The sequence below is a fragment of the Poecilia mexicana genome, unplaced genomic scaffold, assembly GCF_051168715.1.
Source record: "Poecilia mexicana isolate PSO_F unplaced genomic scaffold, ASM5116871v1 scaffold_2, whole genome shotgun sequence".
Taxonomy (NCBI): Eukaryota; Metazoa; Chordata; class Actinopteri; order Cyprinodontiformes; family Poeciliidae; genus Poecilia; species Poecilia mexicana.
This window is the reverse complement of record NW_028263371.1, coordinates 20,513,015-20,541,011: the sequence shown is the minus strand read 5'-3', so window position 1 is coordinate 20,541,011 and position 27,997 is coordinate 20,513,015. Positions and strand designations below refer to the sequence as shown.

At 45.5% G+C, this 27,997-nt stretch overlaps 1 protein-coding gene and 1 non-coding gene across 9 annotated transcripts; one reads left to right on the top strand and one right to left on the bottom strand.

The window, feature by feature from the left end:
- Positions 1 to 444: 444 nt before the first annotated feature.
- On the top strand, positions 445 to 27,402 carry LOC106924470 (cytoplasmic linker associated protein 1a). 8 transcript variants are annotated; one of them, XM_088003722.1, is made up of 38 exons: positions 445 to 746; positions 1,186 to 1,480; positions 3,433 to 3,511; positions 4,190 to 4,293; positions 4,369 to 4,460; positions 4,539 to 4,614; positions 5,766 to 5,863; positions 6,888 to 6,958; positions 11,595 to 11,729; positions 11,803 to 11,879; positions 11,948 to 12,040; positions 12,120 to 12,265; positions 12,335 to 12,470; positions 13,084 to 13,154; positions 13,605 to 13,664; positions 14,082 to 14,159; positions 14,230 to 14,397; positions 14,474 to 14,529; positions 15,061 to 15,243; positions 15,326 to 15,415; positions 15,485 to 15,658; positions 16,676 to 16,780; positions 17,958 to 18,055; positions 18,137 to 18,163; positions 18,304 to 18,551; positions 19,064 to 19,127; positions 19,358 to 19,521; positions 19,707 to 19,929; positions 20,288 to 20,371; positions 20,795 to 20,941; positions 21,205 to 21,305; positions 22,299 to 22,446; positions 22,516 to 22,735; positions 22,801 to 22,854; positions 22,926 to 23,116; positions 23,398 to 23,526; positions 24,842 to 25,165; positions 25,339 to 27,402. In XM_088003722.1, the coding sequence occupies exons 2-38, from the start codon at positions 1,265 to 1,267 to the stop codon at positions 25,420 to 25,422; spliced, it is 4,614 nt and encodes a 1,537-aa protein (XP_087859848.1). In that variant the 5' UTR covers positions 445 to 746; positions 1,186 to 1,264; the 3' UTR covers positions 25,423 to 27,402. The 8 variants fall into 8 exon arrangements, with proteins under 8 accessions (XP_087859848.1, XP_087859853.1, XP_087859850.1 ...); XM_088003727.1 differs by having other exon boundaries at positions 446 to 746; positions 14,474 to 14,517; XM_088003724.1 differs by lacking the exon at positions 16,676 to 16,780 and having other exon boundaries at positions 446 to 746; positions 14,474 to 14,517.
- Positions 3,020 to 3,149, bottom strand: LOC148160562 (U4atac minor spliceosomal RNA). Its single transcript, XR_015762427.1, has one exon. It is a non-coding gene; the product is annotated as a U4atac minor spliceosomal RNA (small nuclear RNA).
- Positions 27,403 to 27,997: the final 595 nt, after the last annotated feature.

Sequence of the window (27,997 nt, the reverse complement as noted above, 5' to 3'; positions counted from 1 at the left end):
AAAAGTAAAATAAAAGTCCCACAAGAAGTCATAATTATGAGTTATAAAGTCAGAAATACAAGAATAAAACTCATGCTAGGACTTTTATTCTTGTAATTCTGACTTTTATTCTCAATGTAACTTTAAAACTCAAACTTATTACTTGTAATAAATTATGACGAGAAGAAAAGTGACAACAAAGGCATAAAAATAGTTTGTCTGGGTTTGGTTCCTGCTTTAACAGATGTTGGGTCAGAATTTCTCCTTTAGAGTCGGCTTTTCCACACATGGATCAGAACCAGCAGTGAAAATATACCATAACATTAAACTACATGTGAGATTTATGAATTTTAATACTTTTTATGAGCATTAGTTTATGATCGTACTGGGTAAGTTTAACCGCTTCATTTAGAGTGCAGTGTATCAGTTGAACCACCAGGGGTCGTCGTTCTGCGGTTCCATTCACTCTGCAGGCTAAAATGTTTAAAGTTTTATAAATTATCCCGTTATCATCCGGGTATTTACCCTAAGCGGACGGTAATGATTACGTTCAGATTCGTCTGGAGTGAAACGGATAGATGTGTCAGTATTTGGACTTTTACAGGAACTGCTGGTCATAAAGTGAAGTAACGGTAGATTGTGGCCAGAGGCAGCATCGTTTTTCCTGGCTGCTTTTTTTTTTTCCAGGGAACGGGTCGGTCCATCCGGTGAGAGACTCGGGAACCGGTTACGGGGTCATTAACGAAATAACTAACCCACTCAGAGAGGTAGGTACCGCTAACAGAACCGCTGTAGACCCCAGGCGAGGTTCGGTATCCCGGTTAGCTCTGGGTGCTAACAGCGGTGTTTCATACTGAAGCTGTTAGCCACTCAGTTAGCAGCCGCAGCTAGCTGCTCTGTGGTTAACGTGCTGGTTGAGCTGCTAACCAGCGGTTAGTTAGTGTAAAACCACAGACCGCAGCATATATGTTAGCTCCTGCCTGTGAGTCCAGATTTAGGGTAAAAACCTGTGCAGCTGCTGGTTAACCTGATAACCAGCTTAGTTAGTGTTAAACCAGATAAAGATTGTTAGCTAGAGCCTGCAAGTCTTTATTCAGGGTAAAATGTGTTTACCTGGCAGGTTACCTGGCAACCAGCTGTTAATGAGTGTTTAACTACAGCCTGTGAGTCCAGATTCAGGGGGAAATGTTTGTGTTTCATCTGCAGGGAGAATGAAGAGCATCCTTCCTCTGCAGGACATCTCACTGTGTTAACCAGAACCAGAACCAGAGGAGACAGCCCAGCCATGGAGGAGGACGAGGAGGAGAAGATGAGCAGCATGGAGGACCTGCTGGACCTGGTTCTGCAGAAAGACCTGGGCCGGCGGCTGCAGGTGGGGCCGGAGATCACCGAGCTGGTACTCCACCCGGACCGCTGTCCCGGGCTGGACCAGGACCAGAACCTGCTGGACAGGATGGTGGATGCTCTGGCCAGCTCCTGGGTCAACTCCAGCAACTACAAGGTGAGTTTCTGACTGGGCTTCACCGGGTCGAACCGGGTCAGCAGGGAGGACACGCTCCATCGTCTAGTTAAACACTGAAACGTGTGGCAGGCATTTGTTTTCACCCACTTTACTCTGATTGGTTCTGGTTCTGGGAGGACTGCAGCAAAAACAAAGGAGCCGGACTAGCAGAGCTCGTCAAAGCTGAGGGTTTGATAGATTATTGAATTAAATGAATCAGAAACTGAAGGAGGTTCAGGTCAAATTCCAGCTGATTGGATGATTAATGTGAAGCAGCTCCAGAACCTCCTGCAGAACCAGTTCAGTGAACCAGAGTCCAGATCTGAGCCCAGATCTAACTGTGGATGAGCAGCTGGGTCAGAACCGGGCCTGATGTGCTGGTAGAACCCAGTGGCTCCCCAGCGGCTCGGAGCTTAATTTATCCCGACCCAGTTTCTAGTTTCCTTCCCTCTGAGTCAGAGCCTGACAGGAGGAACCTCTCAGAACCTCCACATCCAGCGGCCCTGGAGCGCCACCTACTGACACCTGTGGTTTATTTAATCATTTTAAGTTATATATCTAAAACTTAAAATAAAACATTTAGTTTTCCAATTCTTTTATGCTCAATTGAACAAATTTATCCCCAGTTATAAGAGAAGGATTTGGGTCATTTTGTTTCTAAACATTTGCTAATATTTATCCAAGTTTAATAAGTTAAAATTAGGCCAACTATTCAGTAAAAGTCTCTGGATAAACATATTCGTACTTATTATTAAACTTTGGTTATAAAAAGACAAATACTTTGTGTTGTTAATATTTTCTATCGTAAGAAATTTTTTACTGATTACAATTAAAAAGTCTCTATTTGCATCATTATCAGTTTTGGACTGCTTTTAGGACCGCTCAAACTCAGCCCAAGGGCCTAAAATGGCCCCCAGACCACACTTTGGACACCCCTGCTCTAGCTGAAAGAAACAAAAATTATTGGTCACTGAGGATTGAATTTGCTCCTAAAATATTCAGAAATTCTCAATTAATTTAGCATATTTTCTAGAAAAATACCCTGATGTAACAAAAGTTGTAAATTTACGATTAAAAATAAAACTCTGGGTTTATTAATTCAGACAGTAATTCTTACCACAGCAAATTTACAACTTACTTTTTTTTTCTTAGAAATATGTGAAGCTAATCTTAACATCTCTTAGTTTTTGTGGCGCCACATGGCTCAGAGGTACAGCAGGTTGACTGTTCGATTCCCGGCCATTTGCTGCTCATCTTCCTCTCTCTTCCTCTCCAGCTTCTGTTGAATAAAAACTTTTATTCAGACTTCCGGGTATTTTGTGAAGAAATTTGATCAACAGTCCATTGTATCTGCTCTTTGTAGAGCAAACATCAGTTTCTAAACTAATTTGCAGGGTTTTCCTACTATTCCAGAAATTAATATATTTTGGCAGAAATGTTGATTTTTTTATGCAGTACAGAAATGTCATGCATTACCGCTGTTAACCACAGGGGGTATTTACATTATTGTCGGTAAAAACCTCATGAATTTTGAGCGATTGCTCCAAAAATTGCACCTTTCCCTGAGCGCATGCGCTCAGGTGATGCGGATGTGTTGATACGGTGTCAGCAGGGAGACTCTCACTAGTCGTTCATTGAGCCTCCCGGTCCACCCCAAGACAAGGAAAGCTGGCGGGGCGGTCCCGGTGGCTGTTCTAGTGCGGAGCGAACTTCCTCCTCAGTCACGGTTCCCACCCAGATCTCCCGTTTCAGCCACAGGCCGCCTCGCCTCTCCTTCCTCTGCTGAATCTTCTGATTTAAACCCGGTTATTCGGTCCAGTTGTACTTCTTTTTAGCCCTTTCTTCCAGTTTACTGCTCAATACCCAGAATCCTTAGCGGCTCAGCTGCGTTCTGATTGGCTGTGGTGGGTTGTGGGTGTTTCCTGCTTCATGTCGGCGTGTTTTCCTCTCAGGTGGTTCTGCTGGGCATGGAGGTTCTGTCGGCTCTGGTGGACCGGCTGCAGGAGAGGTTCAGGACTCAGGTGGGAACAGGTGAGGACAATATTATAACTGGGCTGAATATGTAAATACAGAGTATATGAAAATAAGAAGTAAAAAAATAATATCCAACATATGACAAAATATAAGTTAATCTAAAATCAGTTTGAACCTTTAGTAAAATAACATTTAGAGTAAAAATTGGTGAATGATACAGAGTAAATTAAATAAGATCAATACAATTAATTTGAGAAAATCAATCTACAGCATGAAATATGAAGAAAAATTAAATATACAGAATAAAATAACATCAATAGCTAATGTGAAATATATAGTAGATAAAAACAGAATAAATTAATTCAATGTTTAGCATTAATTACAATCAATACAAATTATACAAAAATTAGAAAATAGATTATTTAAATACATGACATGAGATATTATAAAATATATATTTAATAAAGAAAACATAATAAATTATTTCAATACACACTATTATAAAAAATATATGTAAATAAAAAAGAAAAGTAATGAATAGAATTAATTAAATCTGCAACATAAATAATATTAAAATGTGATAAATAATTTTTTTAATGTGAGTGATGCCACATAAAAAAAATGGAACTTAGATTCATGTGGAATTAGGACAAAAATAATCGGAGATAACATTTATTTGTTGTCTCTTATACATAAGATATAATATAATCTCTCTCTCTGTGTGTCCCGTCCCAGTCCTGCCCAGCCTGATGGACCGGCTGGGCGACTCTAAGGACCAGGTGCGGGAGCAGGACCAGGCGCTGCTGCTGAAGGTCATGGACCAGTCGGCCAACCCTCAGGTAGCTTCCTGGACAGGAAGCTGGATGCCGCTTCCTGTCCAGGTGAGGCTCTGACTCCCTGCTGTGTGTCTGCAGTACGTCTGGGAGCGCATGATGGGAGGATTCAAGCACAAGAACACCCGGACCAGAGAGGGGCTCTGCCTCTGCCTCATCTCCACCCTCAACGTGTGAGTGGGCGACCCCTGACCTCTGACCTCTGACAGTAAAGCGGTCTGTGTGTTAGAGCCCTGCTCTGTGTCTTCCAGGTTTGGCTCTCAGAGTTTGACGCTGAATAAAATCGTTCCTCACATCTGCAACCTGCTGGGAGACCCGACCAGTCAGGTACGACCCGGTGGTTCCAGATCCTCCAGAGCTGAACTGGTTTCATTTGGTCTGGAGCTCCAGTTTAACTCCAGATGAGCTAAAGATGCTAATTCAAACTGCCTGTGTAGAGCTGGGTTCATTTAAAATATCACCCATAATTTACTCTTTTTATCTGTGTATTCCTATTATAATTTTCTTTTTTATATTATTATGGCATGTTTTTGATTTAACTATTAATTTGTTATTTAACCATTATTTACTAACAAATTGCTTGACATTTTAAAAATATTTTAATAATTTTTTTTGGAAAATATTCTTTTTACTATTCAATTTAAAAAAAATATTTTCCTCAGAGTTTTGTTAAATATATTTTATTATTTATTTTAAAAAACAAAATGAAAACTTTTCTTTCAGTTGTTATTGTTATGCATTTTTATCAAACACAATTTGGTAAAATGCAAATATAGATTTAAATTTGTAGAATTAAATTTGTAGGATTTTAAAATAAATGTTACATGTTTTATTTTATTCTTTTTTTATTTTTACCAAATATAGTTTAGTTATTAAATTTTAAAATGTATTTTCCATGGTTATTATTATTTGCATAGCTTATTAATTTTTTAAAGTTTTGTTTGTTTATTATTAATTTCCAAATTTTTAGTTTTATTAGACTAATAAATAATTTATTTTGCTTTTTTTCTATAAATTAGTTTATATAGAATTATTTGTTGCATAAATTTTCTCCCAGTTTTCTCAGAGTTAAATAGTAAATCAGGGTTTATTTGTGGTGGAGCGCCCTCTGCTGGTGAAACACAAACACTGCAGTGAGGAAACAGATTTGTTTTCCTGCTGAGGTCAGGCTCTCCAGTGTCCTCTTGGACCGTCAGGTCGGTCTCTGAGTTTCTGCGTCCTGATTGGCTGCAGATATCTGTCATCACCAGAATCTGACTTCCTGTTCAGGACAGGAAGTCGAGCCCACCCGCTTCACTTCCTGGAGCCAGAATCTCTCAGCCTGCAGCAACAAAACCCTGAATTTACAATTCAGAGGCCTCTGAGTTACACTTTGAACTGTAAACACAGAAAACACATTTTTATTCCCTTAAGTTTCAGAATAAATTTCTCATGTATGGAGTTAAATTCCTGCTGTGTGTCTCCATGTTGGTGTGAAGGTCCGTGATGCAGCCATGTCCTGCCTGGTGGAGATCTACCGCCATGTAGGAGAGCGAGTGAGAATTGACCTGGGGAAGAAAGGGCTGCCTCAGTCACGGTGCGTTCAAGGACTCCTCACCCTGTGGTTTTAGTTGTACTTCAGTCACGGTGCATTCAGGAACTCCTCACTTTGTGGTTTTAGCTGTGCCTCAGTCATGGTGCATTCAGGGACTCCTCACCCTGTGGTTTTAGTTCTACTTCAGTCACGGTGCATTCAGGGACTCCTCACCCTGTGGTTTTAGTTCTGCTTCAGTCACTTTGCGTTCAGGGACTCCTCACCCTGTGGTTTTAGCTGTGCCTCAGTCATGGTGCGTTCAGGGACTCCTCACTCTGTGGTTTTAGCTGTGCCTCAGTCATGGTGCGTTCAGGGACTCCTCACCCTGTGATTTTAGCTGTGCCTCAGTCATGGTGCGTTCAGGGACTCCTCACTCTGTGGTTTTAGCTGTGCCTCAGTCATGGTGCGTTCAGGCACTCCTCACCCTGTGGTTTTAGTTCTACTTCAGTCATGGTGCGTTCAGGCACTCCTCACCCTGTGGTTTTAGTTCTACTTCAGTCATGGTGCGTTCAGGGACTCCTCACCCTGTGGTTTTAGTTCTACTTCAGTCACGGTGCTTTCAGGGACTCCTCACCCTGTGGTTTTAGCTGTGCCTCAGTCATGGTGCGTTCGGGGACTCCTCACCCTGTGGTTTTAGCTGTGCCTCAGTCATGGTGCGTTCGGGGACTCCTCACCCTGTGGTTTTAGCTGTGCCTCAGTCATGGTGCGTTCAGGGACTCCTCACCCTGTGGTTTTAGTTCTACTTCAGTCACGGTGCTTTCAGGGACTGACTGTCTGTCAGATTGTTGTGCTTCGTCCTCTGATAACGAACCGATTGTCCCGTGTTTCTGTCTCAGACTCCCCTGCACAGCTCAGATCAGAATCAGTCTTCCTCTTCCTGTCCGACCCCTGACCCCGTGTCTCTGATTGTTTGCCATCTCGTCCGTCTCAGAGTTCCTGCTCCAGGACTTTGACCCATTTAGATTCTGTCCCAGGACTCTGAGGTCAGCCTGCAGGCCTGATTTTCGTCTGTTTGTGCCTCTTGCAGGCTCAACATGATCTTCAGTAAGTTCGATGAGGTCCAGAGGTCGGGGAACATGGTGCTGTCTCCTCTGTCAGGTAAGAACTGCTGGTCAGCCCACTGGAGGTTCTGGGTTCTGGGTCAGCTGCTTGGTGGGGCCCAATCTGAAACCACAGAGTCAAACTGTCCCAGGTTTGATGCTTTGCTCTGAAATATAATAGGAAATATGATACAATGTGATAAATAAATGATCTAATATGATGCAGTTTGATTCAATATGATACAATAAAAATCTGATAAAATTTATGTAATATAATGAGTTTCAATATAATACAATATGATACAATGTGATCAATACATAATATAATATGATACAGTAAAAATAAGATGCTCTAATACATAGAGAACATGTGATACAAAATAAAATAAGATGTGATTCCATACAGTAAGATACAGTATGATAGGTTATGATTCTGTGTAATATAATACAATGTGATTTAATATAGAGAGATATAAAGACCCAGTACGTCTTCCTGGTCTGAATCCTGGAGAGCGTCGTCCTTCCTCCTCCAGCTCAGTGGGAACAGTCCAAGTTCAGGAGATAAACTTGTCCGGATGTCTGTGGGACACACACGTCTGCAAACAGGAAGTTCAATCGGGGCCAAACCCACAGCGCAGCAGCAGCTGGGACTTTTATTTTGTAGGAGTGGTGTCAGCTGTCATCCTCACAGTCACAAGACAGAGAGGCAGCAGAGGAGGAAGAGGACGGAGCGGCACTGAGAGAGAAGCTTTCCTCCACAGGTAAATCCTCCTTTTCACGTCCAGCCGACTGATCATCAGGATCTTACCTCTGGACTCCTTGTCCATCCAACCCGGTCCAGATTCTGACCTGCTTCCTGTCGGATCAGAAAGTTCAGACGTAAACGAGCTGCTGGTGGAACAGGAAGAGCTTTTGTCCGATTCCTCCTGGAGGCGCTCTGGAAGACACAAGCCGCCTCTCATTCAGACAGGAATGAAACCTGCAGCTGTTCTCTGTGTGGGCCGTGATGTGGAGCCGCGGGCCGGTACCGCCTGCTGGATAACGGAGAGATCCAGTTGGTCCTGGTTCTCCCGGTTCTGAGCCTGACCCGACTGAGTGAATCAGAGGAATGTCTGAGACGGAGGAGGATTAAAGCCAGCTGTCAGGCTCCATCAGAACCGGAGCTGCTGGACAGAACCGCAGAGTCCAGCTGGGAACCGGAGCTCTGAAATGACCCGATTGTGTTGGATTCTGACTGTCTGCATTCAGAGAGCTGCAGCTGCTACGCGTCATTCTGCTGCACATCGCCCCACTGTGCGCCGTTCTACTGCACGCCGTTCTGCTGCGCGTTGCCCTGCTGCGCACTGCGTGTCGCCTGCTGCGCATCATTCTGCTGCGCGTCATTCCATTGCGTTTATTAGATGAACAACCGCCTCTTTATCATTAATGCACCGATCCACTGTTTTCACTTTCGATACCGATATCTGACATTTCCAATCAGATATTGATCCGATCCGAAAACAGCTGAATTGACTTAAAATGTTTGTTTTTAACACAGACATAAAATATTCTGAATTACATATTTATTTGCTAACACTGCACCAGTACAGCTCACTAAAATATACCAATAGCTTCACAAACTTGGTCAAACATGAAAAAACAACTTTGATTATTTCACTCTGCTCAATTAGGAGTTTATTAACCAGCGTAAAATAGATAATAAAGACACTAAAACTGACAAAAACAACAGGTGGACTATCCTGGTCAAACATTTAAAAATAAACTGGAACACTATTATCTTTTTCTGTGTTTATTTTGTTTCAGCAACAAGAACAGGATGTGGCTTCATTTAGCTTTATTTTGTTGATTAATGGCGGAGCTCAAGTCTGAGTTTTAGTAAAAGCCACTGGATGATTTTGGTTCATATTACTAATAAATTACATTAAATTGAAGCTTAGTGTTGCACCTTACATTTACCATGTTAAGACTACAATTATATCTTCTTTTGAACAGCCTGGCATCACTGAAAACTTCAAAGTTAGACGATTCTTTAAATGTGCTCAAGATCTGCCCAAAATCATTCTGAGGGCCTCAAATGGCCCCAGGGCCGCACTTTGAAAACCCCTGATTAATAATAATTTTAAACATTTAGCTACATTAAACCACATGTATATATTTCCCATCAAGACTTGTTCTGATTTGATTTATTACTGTTTTTAAATTAATGTTAGTTTTATTTAGCACTATTAACATTTTATTATCTTATTGTGTAATTTATTATATCAATCAATCAACTTTATCTATACTCTTATGTAGATTTGGTTACAGTGAGTCAGCTTTCTTGCCAAACAGGAAACTTTACATAGAAACACAATACATATAAATATAACGTAATTCAAAATACTTTAAGTATTTAATTAAACTTTTATTGTTATTTTTAGTCTAATTAAATGCTTTTAACAGTTAAAGTATTTAAAATCGTCTTTTATTTCAGATTTCCTATTTTAACTTAATTACATCTTTTAAAATAAGTTATTTACCTCTTGTATTTTTAATGACAGTTGAATATAATCAGTTGATATAATTATTTTGAATAATAATTCTGCTGACTCATCATTTTGCTGCTCCGTCCTCTCTGAATCCGCCTCCTCCTCTGATTGGCTCCTCCTCTTCCTGCTCTGCTCCATCCTCTGTCGTCTTCCTCCATCCTGTGTGGAGAGAATCAGAGGACGAAGGAGGAGGAGGTGGAGGAGGAGTGTTTCTGCTTTGGTTGGAGCCCCGTCAGGCTGCAGCTCCTTCCTCCGGGTTTCTGTGGTGCTGTGGGGGGAGATGTGAGGCAGAGCGGACGGAGCGGACGGAGCCGGCATGCTGAGGAAGCTGGTCTGCAGGAGGATCTGCTCCTGTAAGCTGCTCCTCTTCCTCTGCATCAGAACCAGACAGGAAGCCGCGGCTGAGGGGGGCGGAGCCGGATTGTTGGGAGGATGATTCAGGATGTGGGGAAGCTGCTGCTCCCAGATCAGCTGAAACAAACAGGATTCTAATGCGCCGGTCTGGTGCTGGTTCTGGGTCTGGGTCTGGATGGTGTGAAGGTTGGATCTGTCTGCTGCAGTTGGTGAGCTTATCCTGTGTTGACCTACTGGATCATTTCTCTGTTTTTGATCTAATAACCTGATGCATGTTGTTGGTTCTGGTTCTGTAGAACTTCTGATGGTTATACAGTAAAGAATTCTCTTCTACAGAAGAGAATACTCAAAGGTGACATTTTTGTGCTTCCATTTGGTTTCTACTGCTTATAAAAGCAGCTGAAAAACCAACCAGATGTTTTCTGGATGAAGTTAATAGTGTCTGGAAAATGAGCCATTTAAAAACTTCTGAATGTAAAGCACCCATAAGAATGGACTGCCCGTTACCTAGCAACCCCAGTGAAGGCCAGCCTGTTACCTCGCAACATACAGCTGGAAGAGACTGGAGTTTCGTTGTTGACTCACCACCCAGAAACCACTTGCTGCATTCTGATTGGTTGTGCAGGAGGCTCCACTTCTGCTTTTCAAAGATGTACGGTTGTATAATAGTGCATCTGTTTGCTGCCATTTTCACGTGTGAGTGTAAACATTGAGTTAGGGGTGTGGCCAGCAGCTGCTTGTTTGGATTTAAAGTGACAGACCCTAAAACGGCTCAGCCTAGTCAGAACCGATCACACTGAAATGGAGCGGTTCTGGTTTTACATCAGACTCAGGGGAAGGTTCTGTCTGGACAGAACCGATGTTCTCCTGTTGATGCTCGGTGGCTTTGCCTTCAGTGACCTGCTGATGTGTCGGCTCAGACTGGCTGTGTGAATAATGGAACAGGATCGATTGCTTGCAGGGCGGGTTCCTGCTCTGGGGGGTGAAGTGGCTCGTATTCACAGAGCCTGGTGTGTTTATGTCCTGATGACCAGAGAACATTCTCTGTTGTTGCTGCAACCTGCTGACCCTCAATCAGTTCAGAAATCCCATCCTGTTCAGCTTCACTGCATGCATCAGAACCATCCTCTGCAGTAGTTCTAGTCCTCCACACTGGACCAATTGTTCTGTCTGCTGTCCGGTTCGGCAGGAATCTCAGGAATCTGCTGGGATTCAGCAGCAGGCACGCCTCGGCCCGCCTGCTGGGACCTGCTGAGCTATTGGGTTCATTCATACCAGCCCTGTTCAGTCCGCTTCAATCCAACTCCAGTCCGTTTGTTTATAAAGTCCAGTTCAGTTGATGAGGTGTGAATGCTAACTGAATTCTGGCTCAGCCTCCAAACCTCGCTCTGGGTTTGGTTTGAATTCATATGTGAACGCCAAGCGGACTGGAGACCGCTCCAAAAGCAGGAAGTCAACTACAGTGCAGGGCATTGTGGGTAAATACAACCAAAGCTAACGTATTAGCCTAGCGCTGGGGGGAGAAATGGCTCATGGTTTTTAGCCAAAGACTAAAGAGAAATTCTCCAACCGCTAAAATCTGACGCCTCCATCTTGTTTCCATCTGGTGAAGAAGGAAGTTGCGCTCAGTGTCTTCACAGATTTTTGATGCAGTGCCCCCACAGGCCAGGAGCGGAACAGGTTGCTCAAAGGATTTGGTTGGTTTGAACCACAGCAGCTGGAGATAAAGCAGATGATGGAGTTCTGTTCCCACTAGAACTGGGTCTACTGGACCATCTGGTGTTAAAACATTCCTTGTTGTTCTTCCTCCAGATAAAACCTTTGAGGACGATGAATCGGTGGACGGCGGACGTTCCACGTCCAAAGCAGCCTCTGTGTCTGGGAGGAAGGCGGTGAGCATGGGCTCGTTCCGACGGCCGTCCTCGGCTTCCAGCAGCAAGTCTGCAGGTCAGAACCAGAACCAGTTCTGCCCCACATCTCCTCGTGTTGGCTGTGTTTTACGAGGCTGTCTGTCCTGCAGGGCGGGACGGATCGAGTGCAGGAGCTGTGGATGAGGAGGATTTCATCCAGGCCTTTGAGGACGTTCCCACAGTTCAGGTAAGACATCTTCTGCCTCCCTGAAGCCGCGGTCCATTAAATCTGAGTTGTGGCGTTTCCTCCACCAGATCTACTCCAACCGGGAGGTGGAGGAGGCCATGACCAAGATCCGGGACGTGCTGTCGGACGATAAGAAGGACTGGGAGCTGAGAGTGGCCGCTGTAAGCCGTCCTCACATCGTCTCAGTGTGGAGTGTGTGTTGTGCCTCTGACCTCTGACCTCTGCCTTGTCTCTCTTCAGCTGAAGAAGCTTCGCTCACTGCTGCTGGCCGGAGCGCCGGAGTTCGACTGCTTCCTGCAGCAGCTGCGGCTCCTGGAGGCTTCCTTCAAGCTGTCCGCCAAAGACCTGCGGTCTCAGGTGGTCAGGGAGGCCTGCATCACGCTGGGGTGAGGCTGCGACCTTTCACCTCTAGAGCTCCTCCGTCCCTGATTAGTAACGCCTCCTGTCGCCTGCAGCCACCTGTCGGCGGTGCTGGGCAGCCGCTTCGACCACGCCGCCGAGGCCATCCTGCCACCCCTCCTCAACCTGGTGCCCAACAGTGCCAAAGTCATGGCCACGTCGGGCGTGGCTGCCATCCGCCTCATCCTCAGAGTACAACCCACACTTCCTGTTTCTGATCATCACTTCTTAAAATTCACTTTTTACATGTTTCTGTTCTTCCACTTGTGTCTCTACTGTTTCTAAAAACAGACTAAACGGTAAAAAAAAATACCAAACGTTCTTTGGAAATAAGTTAATACTTTTTTAGTGTCTGGAAAATTAGCCATTTCAAAGATCTCCCAAATGTTGTGACACTGTACCGTTACCTATCAACCTAAGCTGATCTCCCGCAGGTTTGGTCAGCAGGTTTTACTGCTATATGCGCTGTAAAATGGCTGCTGGAAAAGACAAGAGTTTGGTTGTTGACTTACCATCCAGAAACCATTTCATACATTTTGGCTGGCTATGCAGGAGGCTCCACTTCTGCTTTTCAAAGCCGTAAAACATTACAAAAGTAATTTTGATTTAAAGTGACGGAGACCCTAAAACAGCTCAGAATAGGCTGCATCAGACTGAAATCTTATTATTATTTAAGGAAGCAGAGCCGGTCTCCTTGAGGCTCTAGAACCCAGGAAGCTTCATGAACAGGAATCTCCTTTCCACAGCAGCCTGGTTCTGATCCATGAAACTTCCTGCAGCTTTTCCTTCTCCTTTTGTTCTGCAGCACACTCACTGTCCTCGCCTCGTCCCCATCATCAGCAGCAGCTGCTCCTGCAAGTCTGTGGCTGTCAGAAGGTCAGACCACATTCCGCTCTACATTTATCTGTTGTTACACAGAACAACTTTTATTTCAATTTTGATAAATTATTATATTTAAATTATTTTGTAAATTAATCTGTATCTGGATTTTTTGCTGTTTATATTTCTACCTATGTATAAAACGTACATTATTTAAATATATTATCCAATGTTTTTGTTTTTTTTACTTTTTTTTGTCACGTATAGCAATGTATTTTTTTTAGTTAAAAATATATTTTAGTATAACTACACCATTTTTTTTCATTTTAGAATTTTTTTATTTTACCATATTTAATATTAATTAGTAATCAAATGTTTTATAATAATTTTTTAAATAGTAATTATTCTTTTAGTAATATTTATCTTTTTGTTTTCTGACCTTGTTGAAAACACTTATTTCATAAGTACATATTTATTTTTTGTGACTTTTCCTGCCTTGTTTTCCAGACGCTGCTTTGAGTTTGTGGACCTGATGCTGCAGGAGTGGCAGACCAGCAGCCTGGACAGGTACACACACACACACACACAAACACACACACACACACATCTCCACCTCCGCCTGAGGAAACCTGACACCCAGCCGGGACGAGCTCCACCTCAGCCGTTTCCATGGCGATGGGAACCGCTGGGGAGGAAACTTGAGCTGAACCCAGAGCGGCTCTCTGTGGCCATCGACCCGTCTGGGTCCAATCAAAACCACAGAGTCAAACTCAGAGGCTGGGTTGGGTTTTACAGAGATAGAAGCTGGTGAAGCTCGGTGGAGGCAGTGTTATGATGTGACGTTCAGAGGCCTGAATGTCACATCATGTAATTTAACTGTGATTTTAGTCTATGTAAATTAATTTACATATTTTTTTGCAAAGTTAATTACTTAACGTCTGTCATTTCTCTCTCTCTCTCCCTCCCTCTCTCTCTCTCTCTCAGACATGGAGCGTTGCTAATGGAGACGATAAAGAAGGGGATCCATGATGCTGATGCTGAAGCTCGATCTGTGGCCAGGAAGTAAGGCAGCCTCCACAAACAGAGCAGCTCCAATAAAAACAAGCCTCGCTAATGACCTCTGACCTCTCAGGTGCTACTGGAGCTACCAGGGTCACTTCAGCCGGGAGGCGGAGCTTCTGTTCCAGGGCCTGGAGTCGGCCTATCAGAGAGCTCTGCAGGCCCACCTGCGGAGCGGAGACGCCCTGGTGTCGCTGCCGGCCTCCGACCGCTCCTCGTCCTCATCTCAGGAGAGCCTAAAGTGAGTTCAAAGGTCACCTGGTGCCCACCCTGCTGGAGCCTTCTGCCTCTAACCCTCTGACCTGCTTCCTCCTCAGCCGGCCGCTGGCGATGAAGAGCTCAGCAGGAAGCAGCAGCAGAGGTCAGAACCAAGGTCAACATCATCACACCTCACATTTAAACCTGTTTTCTTTCATCATATTTAATGTTTTATTCATCACATTTTTAATTATTATAAGTAAATAAATAGGTTATATCTAGAGAACATGTTTTGTGATGATAATAATAATAGTACAAATAATCTTTATGTAAGAAGATCTGCACCACCGTTTGACCAACTCAACTTTTACATTAAACCAGAGAAACGGGTTTTAGTTTTGAATCCAAAAATGAATAAAATAATAAAAACAGCTGATAAAAAGCTATCAAAAACATCACCAGCTAAAATCTTCTTCATCTTTCAGCAGCGATATTAATTCACTGATCTGATCACATCGTGTTAGAGATAAAGTTAAACAGTTTAACTGCAGTAAAAACAAATCAAAGCTAAAATAAAATTAAGTTGTCAGATTTCTATCTCATTCTTTTAAATGATTTTTTATATTAAAAGGTGGAATATTTAAATGACAACAGGAATATTGTAAACAGTAACCAGTAACTAACTTGAAGCTGTTGGAACATGCAGCCGGCGCCCCCCGCAGGCCTGGAGCCGCCTCGTCTCCAGGCGCTCTGCAGCGTTCCCGCAGCGACGTCGACGTCAACGCCAGCGCCAGCGCCCGCAGCAGGATGCCCCCCGTCAGCACTGCCGCGCCGCCGTCTCCCTTCAGCGCCGCCGCCGCTCTTCCTCCAGGATCCTACGCTTCGCTCGGTCAGAACCAGAACGGCCCGCTGGCTCCGCCCACCTCTCAGGGGTCATGGGTCGTCCTTCATCACCTCATCTTCATCCTCAGGGCGAGTCCGGACCAGGAGGACGAGCGCCGGAGCCGGTCCCACGGCGACGGACGGCCGGAGCCGAGGGAAGGTCGTCTCTCAGTCCCAGCGTGAGTGAAGAAACCCGATATCTCTGTTCGTGGTTCTGGTCCACTCTGACCCGGTTCTGCTGTTTTCAGCCGGCAGCCGCTCCGGTTCTCCAGGTCGCCTGCTCAGCTCCACGTACGGCCGGATCCCGAGGCCCGCCGCAGGAAGCAACGGCGCCCCCTGCAGCGTGAGCGACAAGACGCGACCCCGAGGTCACCGCAGCCAGGGCTGCAGCCGAGAGACCAGTCCGTCCAGAACCGCAGCCGGTAAGAACTGTTGCTAGGCAACAGGCCCAGTTCTGCAGAACCTTGTCTGACTGGAAAGAAAATGATGGCTTGGTTTATAATATTTTATTGTTTCTAGATCTATATTTTTATTTCAAATTTGAATTGTTTCTTAATGTTTAATTTGATTGTATTTCACTTTTATTATTTCTTTTAAGTTTTTTTGTCATTTTTATTTGAAAATTGTTTTTTTATTTTATTTTTAGAATTGTTTTGTTACATTTTATGTTTTTTCTATTATTTTAATTTTTTTATTTGTTTTATTAAATTACATTAGTTTGATTTTGTTTTAATCAGTTTTTTCAGATTTTATTTTTGTTGTTCTTTTACTGTTGTTTGATTTTGTGTTTTTAATTTATTTTAGTTTTTTTATGCATTTAGTAAAATCCATAAAATCATTAAACCTTTCTCCCCAAAAACATCTAAAAATAAAACATTCAGGTACATATAATGAAAAATATTTACATTTTAAAATATGTTTTGTCTCATTTCAGAAAGTAAAACTCATTTATTATACAGATCCATCACACATAGAATGACAGATTGTAAGCTTTTATTTCTGATTATATTGATTCATTATTTTTAATTTTGGCTGCAGATAATATTCAGGAAATCGATGACACCAGTAAAAAAGCATTTTTAATGTATAGATGTTAAAGTTATCTAAATATTTTATGGAAACCAGGATATCATCTGCAAACTGTTGTAGTTTTTTTGGTTTTTCTTGGTAAATTGAAGCCAGAAGTGATGAAAGCTGACAGGAAGGAGAACTCAGCCCTGCGGAGCTCCTCCTGAACCTTGGCCATGTTGCCATGTTTCCTAGTTTATCCACTGTTTCGGCACAGATCCTGCATGCTCCTCCTCCATGTTGTCCTCCTGCTGTCTAACCTGCTGTCTAACCCAGCTCTGTGACTCACTGCATGGACCGCTGTCCTCTTCTCCTCTCCTTTTCTCCTGTCCTCTCTGTCCTCTCCGTCCGTCTCCATCCGGACTCTGCAGCCCGGAGTCGGATCCCTCGACCCAGCATGAGTCAGGGCTGCAGCCGGGAAACCAGTCGCGAGAGCAGCCGCGACACCAGCCCCGCCAGGGGCTTTTCCCCGCTGGGTGAGTACCTGACTGTGGCCCCTGCCGTGCGGCCCCACGGCCCACGGCCCCATGGCCCCCCTGAGCTGCCAGCGTCTGCTTTAGACGCCTCCTGCCTCAGAGTGAGGGACCTGCTGTGGTTTTTGTTTCCTCCTGCAGCCAGCCGGCCTCATTCCCGTTCCACCAGCGCCCTGTCCTCTGCAGAGGGCTGCTCAGGTGAACTCTGACCTCCTCATTCATTCATGCTCATTTACCTGCATGGCTGAGTCAACAGCTCCATGCTGCGGGGTCAAAGGTTAAACGTAGCAGGAGACATGCCTGGGCTTATTGCTGCGTCTTGTGTTGCATCTTCACTGATGTTTGAGCTGCTTCAGGTTCCTGGTTGCTTTGGGTCCGAGTCACACACTGTAAAAACACAAAGTCTGACCAAGTGGTTTTATCTAGTTTCCAGTGCAAAGATCTTACTAAATTCAAATTAAAAAAAAAATATTGATCACATTTACACTTGATTTCCTTAATGTTGATGAAAATGTTTTAGTTCCACTGGCACTTATACTTAGTATTTTTCATCAATATTAAAGCAGCAGTATTATGTGAAATTAACCTTTTAAGCTTTACATCATGTTTTAGCTTTCCACCATGTTTTCATGTTTTCCCTGCATTGTTGCTCTGATTCTTTCTTTCATGCTTGAGAAATACTTTAATCTCCATGGCAACCATTCAGCTGCAAAACACCTGGGTGGACCTAGCCCCGCCTTCCAGGTGTAGCTCCTGCCCCACTCTGCTCCTTCAGACTAGTCAAGTGAATTAGCAAACAGCTGGTGGATCTGGTGAGCTGCTGCTCACAGCGACTCTGGTAAAAACATTAAAGGGTTAATAAAGGAGCCATGTTGGAACAACTTCCTGGAGGCGGAGCTTCAGAAAGAGCAGGAGCTTCTTAAAGGGACAGAGACCCAATTTTAAGTCATATTTGACATATATTTTTATAAAAATCAGAGGAATCATAGTTACTTAAATGTGCCATAAACACCTAGTTCTGCCCCTTTAAGACATTATTGAATGAAAACAAACTCCTATGTTTTTCTGTCTTATTTCTAGATGTTTGCAGTAGAAACTAGACAATAGTGGATGGTAAGATTCTGGTTTTGCAGTGATGATGATGCTGTCCAGTCTGACCCTGGTGTCTCTTCCTCCTCAGACCGGCTGGCCCATCAGGCCCGGATCTCGGCCTCCGTCAACGCCATGCGGGTCCTGAACACGGGCACCGAGGTGGAGGCGGCCGTGGCCGACGCTCTGGTAGGAAGCAGCTGCAGTTTTCCTCTGTCTGTCTGAACTGAGCTCCTGTGGTGCTGATGTCAGGTTTCTTATGACTTCCAGCTGTTGGGAGACTCCAGGAGTAGTAAGGTAGTAGATCCTGTGTGCCTGCATGCAGCGTGTTTTAGAGTCTGTTTCATCACATCAGCGACCTCTCCGTCCGTCCGTCAGCATGTCCATCTGTCCGGCCGCCATCAGACTTCCTGCTCACTCTGGTTCTCTTCCGACAGCGGCGGCCCGTCCGGCGGCGCTTCGAGTCGCCTGGTATCTACTCAGACGACGACGCCAACAGCGACGCCTCCAGCGCCTGCTCCGAGCGCTCCTACAGCTCCAGGAACGGCGGCGCCGGGCCCCACTTCCTGCGGCAGACGGAGGACGTGGCGGAGGTCCTGAACCACTGCGCCAGCTCCAACTGGTCAGAGAGGAAGGAGGGCCTGCTGGGCCTGCAGAACCTGCTGAAGGGCCAGAGGATGCTCAGGTGGGCTCTGGTGGCAAATGAATAACTAATGAGACGCAAACACAAAGGAAAACTCTTTTTTTTTTTAAGGTTTTGTTGGCTCTAGTTGCCTTTGTTTGAAAGTAGTTTGACAGGAAAGAGGGAAATGAGAGAGGAGGAAGACATGCGGAAAATGTCACCAGGCTGGGAATCGAACCTGCGAGCACCGGCATGAGAACTAAGGCCTCAATACATGGGTTGTGCTTTGCCCCTGCGCCACCATAACACCCCAAAGGAAAAACCTTTAATCACAGCAGAAACACTTTGAAAAGTCAAGACGTTTATTTACTCTTAAGTAATAAATACATAATGTTCCTTTTTAAAGACATAAACTTGAAACAATCAGCAGCACAAAAACATGTTAATGTAAAACAACAGGAGGACATGGAGTGTCAGTGAGCCATCTGATTGGCAGCTGTGGTGGGCGTGGCCTGGCAGGCTGGCCAATCAGAGAGCTTGTTGTTTCTGCGTTAACAGACTCTGTTTGCTTCCAGCCGTGTGGAGCTGAAGCGACTCTGTGAGATCTTCACAAGAATGTTTGCAGACCCGCACAGCAAGGTGAGGTCCTCCTGACAGGAAGCAGAAATATGTCACTTCCTGTCAGACAGGAAGCAGCGTCTGGCTGCAGCTTGAACTAACCCGGTGTTCTCTGTTGCATGTTGCTCTGCTGTGGACTCTAACAAACCCAGAGAGTAAGTTGTTCCTCCCCCTGCAGCTGCTCATCATCACCTTCATTCCCAGTCCTGACCCTCCTCTTCCTCTTCCTCCTCCTCTTCCTCACCTGCCAGGTGTTCAGCATGTTCCTGGAGACGCTGGTGGACTTCATCGTCCTGCACCGGGACGACCTGCAGGACTGGCTCTTCGTCCTGCTCACTCAGCTGCTGAAGAAGATGGGCGCCGACCTGCTGGGCTCGGTCCAGGCCAAGGTCCAGAAGGCTCTGGACGTCACCAGGTCAGAACCGGAACCAGCACCCTGACTGTGGTCAAAGAAAGAGGCAACTCCCTGCTAATTGCTTGTTTAGACTTTTATTAATGTAACATGAAAAAATGGCTGGAAAAATGAATTTCTGCTGAAACAGTTAAATGAGAGTTAAATGTGTGTAAAGGTTGCAGGTTTGTTTCTGCTGTGTCCCTCAGGGAGTCGTTCCCGCTGGAGCTGCAGTTCAACATCCTGATGAGGTTCATCGTGGATCAGACCCAGACGCCCAACCTGAAGGTGAAGGTGGCCATCCTGCGCTACATCGAGGCTCTGGCCCGGCAGATGGACCCGGCCGACTTCGTCAACTCCAGCGAGACGCGCCTCGCCGTCTCACGCATCATCACCTGGACCACCGAGCCCAAGAGCGCCGACGTCCGCAAGGTACCGCACTGCATCATGGGAATCCGGGCCAGGAGGATTCAGAACCTTATCACAATAACTAGTGATACTACTGGGATAAAAATAAAGATTGTGTTAAAAAGACAGAAACAGATTAAAGGTTCACACAAAAACATTTAAGTGTTAAAAACAAGATGTAGAGAATTAAGATGAACAATAACAACACAATGAACAGAACTAACAGAAACATCCTCATTATTAGCCTCTTTACCTCATTTAATCATTTTATAAATTTACTTTTATTTATTGATTCTCTCTTGGAGAAAACAGCAGAAATAACCGTTCAGATAATCAATAACTGATGGTGACAACCAGACGACGAATGTTTCTCCACCCTCAGACGCTCCACACCTGGGCAGGTGAGGATCGAAGCTCCACCGCCTCTCTGCCCCGGGAGGGGCATCTGGAGGAGAGGTGCAAGCAGGTAGAGCCGGCATGAGCGGGGCAAACAACCGGGTCAGAATGGGGCAAATAACCGGGGCAACAACCGGGTCAGAATGGGGCAAATAACCGGGGCAACAACCGGGTCAGAATGGGGCAATAACAGGGTTAGAATGGGGCAATAACAGGGGTTAGAATGGGCCAACAACCGGGGCAAATAACCAGGGCATTAACCGGATGGGAACTGGGCTGTATTCGGGTCAGAACCGGGCTCTGTCACTAATCTGGCTCCTGTTTCTCTGCAGCTGCTGCATGCGTCTCAGGAAGCTGCTTTCCTTTCTGGCTGCATGTCTGCCGCCTGGCTAACACGGCTCTGACCCGTTCTCCAGGTCCGGCCGGCGGCGGCGCCCCCCGGTGGAGGCATGGGGAAGCGGTGAAGTCATTCGGTCCGGTTTGTGTCTTGCAGGCGGCCCAGGTGGTTCTGATCGCCCTGTTTGAGCTCAACACCCCAGAGTTCACCATGCTGCTGGGAGCGCTGCCCAAAACCTTCCAGGACGGAACCACCAAGCTGCTGCACAGCCACCTGAGGAGCGCCAGCGCCGGCATCACCATGGTAACGCCCTTCGCCTGCCCCCCACAGAGGGCTTCTTCAAATCTAACTAAACCACTGTCAGTTTGAAGATAGTGATGATGACCTCTGATGACCTCTGGGAAGGTTTCTATTAATATCTTTAAAATTGAAGCAGCACAAACAAAACCATTTGAGATTTGACTCAAATTAACTTGATTTGAAGAACCTGAGGGAGAAACGTCACTCAGATGTGACTGCAGGTGTGCCGGTTTGCTCCACACCCTTTGACCTTCGGCTTTCTTCAGGCGGCTCCAGGCGACTCGGCCGGCCGGACGCCCCCCCGCCCCCCCGGCAGCCGCAGCAGCCCGCTGACCTCGCCCACCAACCACGGCGGCCTCTCTCCCAGGTGAGAACGGGACATCCTGACCAGCTGGCCTCCGGTCAGGACCAGATGCTAACCTTCCTGGTATCTCTCCCCCTCCCCCGCCTGCAGTCGGCTGTGGGGCTGGAGCGCCGATGGCCTCTCCAAATACCCCCCTCTTCCTCCCTTCCCCTCCCCTCTCCCTCCCTCTGCCTCCCTCAAGGCCTTACGGCGAGCGTACTCTCCCAGGTAACCCCACCCCTCACCCCCCTCCGCCCCAACCATCGTCTGTTTGACTCACCTGTTGGTGTCTCAGTGTGACCTCATCAACATGCACGTCCATCCAGGTTCTCCGACTCACTGAGAGGCTTTCATAGGCATGGACCAAACCCAGTGGGCGCTAAGCTGCTAAGCAGCTAATAATGCGCTAAGAGCAGAGCTAATTTTTAAGCTAATATTTTAGAGTTGACAACATCAGTTAAGACAAAGTTGGTCCTCTAGAGGGCGACACATGTTGCTTCTTTGACATGGTGGGTATCAACAGCGTTGAATTTAGCAATTCAGCATTAGCGTCCAGTAGATAGCATGTTGGTTTAGCGTTTTAGCATTAGCTAATGATTATTATTAACACTTCAGGTTTCGCAAATCTAATATAAATGATTAGCACTTTAGAGTTAAAGTATCTATACGATTAGCACATTATGGTTAGCATTAGCTAATGATGATGACTAATGATTCAGATTTAGCATATCTATTTTTTATGATTAACTCGTTGGGGTTAGCATAGCTTATGTTTCTGATTAGCGACTTAGCGTTAGCTCTGCTAGCCTTTCAGTGACTGGTGCCGCCACTGTTGGACCTTGGAGCAGAATGAAGAGTCGTTGGTCCAGTTTGAATGAAAACGGTTCCAGTGTTTAGACGGACTGAGCCCAGGACTGATCCATGTCTAAGAACGTGTCCATGCCCTGCAGGACTGTGTCCATTCACTGTCCTCTGTCCCCTGCAGCGGCGCCTTCATCCTGTGTTCCTCTGTTTCAGCATGCTGGAGTACGACAGTGAGAACCTGAACACTGAGGATCTGTACTGCTCCCTGCGCGGCGTCTCTGAGGCCATCCAGAACTTCAGCTTCCGCAGCCAGGAGGAGCTGGTGGAGCCGCTGCGGCGGGACGGGAAGCGGGATGGAACGGTCAGTGGGTTCACCCCGCCTCATCCCACCAGGCTGGGTCTGGAAGTTACCTGACTGTTCTGCTGCCAGGCCGGTGTGGTGACGGCGTCGTCAGACCCAGAGCGCCGGTTCTATGGCGACGTGACGGAGGGCGGCCGGACGGCTCTGGACAACAAGACGTCGCTGCTGAACACGCCTTCGCCTCGCTCGTTTTCTGGGCCGCGCTTCAGGGAGTACAACCCCTACAACTACACAGACGGCCCGCCGGAGAAGCCCGGCCCGGAGGACGGCGCCGAGCCGCAGAGAGACGGTGAGCTGGACGTCCTGCAGCGGCTCAGTGGGTCTGTCTCTGTTTAACTCTGGCTCCCTCTGCAGGCCGTCGGCAGGAGTGTGGAGAAAACAAGACGCAGAACACTAAAAGCTTTCCAGGTAACAAGCCGAACCCAGATCTTCAGCAGAACCGCCACTTCCCGTCCTAACACGGTTCTGTGTGGCTGCAGCCGGGTCGGCGGAGCAGCTGGAGCTGGTGGGGGAGCTGCTGAAGGAGCTGTCCCAGGCCGGGGACCAGGAGGACAGGCGGGGGACGCTGCTGGAGCTGCTGAAGGTGGCCCGAGAGGACAGCCTGCTGGTGTGGGACGAACACTTCAAGACCATGCTGCTGCTGCTGCTGGAGACGCTGGGGGACAAAGACGTGAGTCCAGCCGGACCGGACCGGCCCTCATTCACAATGAGCAATTAATCATGACCAGTTAACATAAGATGATTAATATTTATCATAATCTGTTTGATTTTACGTGTTTGGTTGGTGTGTTTTATTTTGGAAACTAAAAATGTTTTCCACTTCCTGTGTGAAACATTCCTCACAAAATTACAGTTTTTCAGAGAATAAAGTCCAAAATGTATCGAATGTTTGCCGTAAACTGACCAGTGAGCTGTCCATCAGTTAGTTGTGACCCGGTCCGTCTCTCGCAGCACTCGGTCCGGGCGCTGGCTCTCCGGGTTCTGAAGGAGATCCTGCGGAACCAGCCGGCCCGGTTCAAGAACTACGCAGAGCTGACCATCATGAAGACGCTGGAGGCTCACAAGGATTCTCACAAAGAGGTGAGACGCCGGAAGCTGCTGCTGCTGCTGCGTACTGAGAGTTTTAATGTTTTTATCTTTCTTAATCTTTTTTTATTTTTTTTTCAAAATCTCTTTCTCTTTCTTACTGTTTATTCAATGTCACATGCTGTTTTCTTTTAATTATGTTAAGCACTTTGAAATGCCTTGCTGCTGAAATGTGCTATACAAATAAAATTTGATTGATTGATTGAGATGGTCTAGATCAGTGGTCCCCAAACTACGGCCCGCGGGCCAGATGCGGCCCGCCTCCACATTTGGTCCGGCCCCCTGAACAATACCTGAGAGCATTCTGATGTTTTTTTCATTTACCGTATTTTCCGGACTACAAGCCGCTTATATGTGGATTTTTCTTCAACCACCAGGGGGCTCTTTAGCAGGAAGTGAATCATTGGAAGGCAAAATTGGAAATTAAAGAAGAAAGTGCCCATTAAAACGGAATTAGGTTTTAATAGGGAATTGAAATTTGAGAATGTTGTTGATCAGTTAAATAACATTGCAGAGAAAAAGAAGATTTTTTGTTTTTTAAATAAATATGGGATCATTATGAGAATTTGAGGTATAGATATTAGGATCCAGTAGATGGCAGTAGTGCATCAATAATGGATGCAAGCTGCCGTTGGAATCTAAAGAAGAAGAACAAGCAGCAGAAGAAGAAGAACAAGCATAAGAAAGCGCCCATTTTCATTTAGCACATGCAGACAGAAGGATCAGCACTTTTACTGTTACAGTTATCATTCGGAAACTACCGTAATCATTTCAGTTAAATCTAAACTTGGCAACTTTTTCTTTTTCAACCGTAATAAATGTGATATTCAATTGACCTGTTATGACTCAGATTTTGGGTGTCCGCCCCCCTCTGCTGCTGCTGCATCGCTGTGGAAAACCTGGAGCGGCAGAGAAATCTGCGGTTTATACGTGCATGTTTACTGGTTTAAAAAAAACTTTGGGGTTGTGGATCATAGTTCGGAAAATACGAACTATAATCCTTCCTGGATTTTTTCTGCGAAGAACCCATAGAGGGTTATTTAATTGAGCTTTCTGAAAAACAACACATTTTTACATTTAGACACTCCTGCAATCGTCACACTTTTTCTGTTACAAACTGACTCCGGCCCCCAGCAGAGAAAGGAAAAGCTATGTGGCCCTCACAGGAAAAAGTTTGGGGACCACTGGTCTAGATGATGATGATGATGTCATCATTTACTGCTAACAAAGACTGCAGAAAAACTTAAAGTTTGATATATTTAAGGCTGCTGTGAATCAGTTTGCAAAGAAGATACTCCTCCTCCTCCAGGTGGTGCGTGCGGCCGAGGAGGCGGCCTCCGCCCTGGCCGGCTCCATCCACCCAGAGCAGTGCATCAAGGTGCTGTGCCCCATCGTCCAGACCACCGACTACCCCGTCAACCTGGCGGCCATCAAGATGCAGACTCGCGCTGTGGAGCGCGTCTGCAGGGAGCCGCTGCTGCAGCTGCTGCCGGACGTCATCCCCGGCCTGCTGCAGGGCTACGACAACACGGAGAGCAGCGTCCGCAAGGCCAGCGTCTTCTGCCTGGTGGCCGTCTACGCCGTCATCGGAGAGGAGCTCAAGCCCTACCTGTCCCAGCTGACCGGCAGCAAAGTACGCCACTACCCACAATGCCTCTGTCTGCCTGAGGCACAAACAGCTGAGCGGTTTCATCTAGAGACACCGTTACCCACAATCCCCATGTTTACATTTTAGAGCTGTAGTCATAACATATTTACCCAAACTTATCACCACGTCATAATTTTATTCCATAATCTGTTCTACAGATGAAGCTGCTGAACCTCTACATCAAGAGAGCTCAGACCTCCACCAGCAACAGCAGCAGCTCCTCCGACATCTCCTCCTACTGAACCCCTCCTCCACCTACTGCACCCCGCGGAGCTCCACCTCCATCAGCCTCCAGCCTTAGGAAGAGGAGGAGCTTTAAGGATGAATGTAGAGATCTTCACTGCTGATCATCTGGCTGGCCAATGGCGGGAGAAACCTGCAGGATGTCACTTCCTGTGGGACTTTCATCACTTCCTTCTTAAAGCCTCACCTGTCCTTGTTCTGTTGACCAAAACCACGTCTCTGACTTCCTGCTGCAGGTTTTCGGTTTTAGATCAGAATCTGTCGTCGTATTTTAACAGTTAACATGTCAGCAAGGATATAGACCTTTAAGACTTTAAATTAGTGGGCGGAGCCAATTAGAACTGATTTTAATTCAGTAGGCGGAGCCAATCAGAACTGGTTTTATTTCAGTGGGCGGAGCCAATCAGAACTGGTTTTAATTCAGTAGGCGGAGCCAATCAGAACTGGTTTTAAAGTGGTGGGCTGAGCCAATCAGAACTGGTTTTAATTCAGTGGGCGGAGCCAATCAGAGCAGGAGGCAGAGTCTCTATGACAACCAGTGATGTTTCAGTTGTGACCACGTTGGATCCTGAAATGCTTCGGTTTTGATTTTTTTAGTGCAAATTTACCAATTAATTATTGATTAATGATTCCACGTCTGTAAATATTGTGTTTCCATGGAGACGCAGCTGATGGCTGATCCACAGTTGTTCAACTATGCATGAGCTGGATGAAGGTCCTGAGGAAGACTACTGCTGGTCCCTCAGCGCAACACTGAAACATAGCTGCCAATAATCAGTATTGGGATTTAAATATTGATCATCAGCAGAGGAGCCGCTTTTCAGAATGTGAAGAGTTTGATCGATCGACCAGCAGCCAATCAGACTCAACCTGAGAGATGGACCGACCAATCAGCTGAGCTTCCCCCTGATTGGATGTCGTTCACCAATCAGTGTGAAGTCTGGACCTTAGCAATAATCAGAAACTCAGTGGGTTTCCTCATCAGCACACTGGATGGTTTAACTACTGCTTCCACCAGGAGGCGCCGCTGTTTACCTTAGTACTATTATTATTGTTATTAATATTATTACTATTATTATTGTTTTAGCTCTGCTGTTTATTGACGGGACGGCAGCAGCACCAGAATAAATCTGTCAGAATATGAACACCTCAGAAGAAAAAGAACTAGTTCACTTATCTGATGTAGTTCATTCCTTGTAGTTCAGAAGTAGAACTGAAGTTTTAAATTAATTTTTACATTTCAAAATTCTTAAACTTAAAGTAAGTTTCTTTTTGGGAATATTTCTTGTTTTTTCTTCCTCACTAAATGTAATTATTTAAAGATTTTATTTTTATTTTTGGTTTTATTTTCGATATTTTCCAGGTTTTCCACTGACACAGCGCCACCTGCTGGCAGCAAATCATCTTTTAATCTTAAGCAAAATAAATCAGAAAAAAATTGAGAAATAGTTCAGTAAGTTAGAAATGTGAACAAGTTTTCCATGGATTTATTTTGTGTAAGTTTTTGCTTTTTGATGGTTTATTGTATTTCCAACCGGTGCTGAGCTCCGCCGGTGTGGCCTAGTCAAAGTCCAGTCTCTGCAGCTGTTTCTCATTTGTTTCACGCCGAGTTGACTCATAACGTTTAGTTCTGAATTGGACCTGGATCAGGACGGAGTCTAGACGCCAAGCAGCGGGCTGCTTCCTGCTTTCCTTCCAGAACCGTTTGGACCTTTCAGAACCTTCAGTCTGATTCAGTTCCTGGTTCTCCCTCCAGAACCAGCCTGTTGTTGTTAGCGTGTGCCTTTGGGTCGACTCTCCTGAACTGAACTGTTGCTAACCTTTGCTAATGCTAAGCTGCTGCTTTAAGGTGGACTGAAACACGGAGCTGCTGTAAATAAGCTGCAGATGCATGGCGCCGACGCTTTGGGTTGGATCCACCTTATATTTTCAGTTCTGCTGGACATATTTATCCCCTCCAATAAACAATCACTCTTCTTCTTCTTCTCCTCTTTTTGTGTTCATTAAGTCCTGTACTGACCCGGGCTGAAAAGCCGCTCAGACAGGAAGAAGCCATCCGCACACATCAGTCTGTTTACACCAGGCTACTGTGGGTTTACAATGCATGCTGGGGAAAAACAGGACATCACAGGCTGCTCATTATTTATGAACTACAGCAGAAAATATGTTTTTTGGTTCAGAAAGGTTTTTATAAAAGTGTTAATCATTAAATGTGTCTATTTGGTCCAGATGCCATGAAAATATATCAGATTTATGGTTTCCAGGGAACCAGCAGCCGTCCAATCAGATTAAAACCAAGATTCAAACTCACTTGTATGGAATTATGTCTTATAAATGATTTACCAGTGAACGTCTTAAAAAACTGATATTATCGGAAACATATTTTATCTTTCTATTTCAATTTGTTTTTATTGAGATGTTTTGTTCAGCCCTTAATCGCTGCGGTTTCTTAAATTTAACTTTTGCTACTTGTTCACTACTGTGATAACCACAGACAAACAGCGCCACCTGCTGGCTTAATTTTATCCATCTCTATCACAATTAGTACAAAAAATATAATCACTTCAACTATGA

What these genes read in the sequence shown, in the direction of transcription:
- LOC106924470 (XM_088003722.1), top strand. Translation starts at nt 1,265, where the DNA reads ATGGAGGAGGACGAGGAGGAGAAGATGAGCAGCATGGAGGACCTGCTG. An exon ending in GGGAGCTGAGAGTGGCCGCT is followed by an intron (nt 12,041 to 12,119) that starts GTAAGCCGTCCT and finishes GTCTCTCTTCAG; the next exon opens with CTGAAGAAGCTTCGCTCACT. An exon ending in TGGAGGAGAGGTGCAAGCAG is followed by an intron (nt 20,372 to 20,794) that starts GTAGAGCCGGCA and finishes TGTGTCTTGCAG; the next exon opens with GCGGCCCAGGTGGTTCTGAT.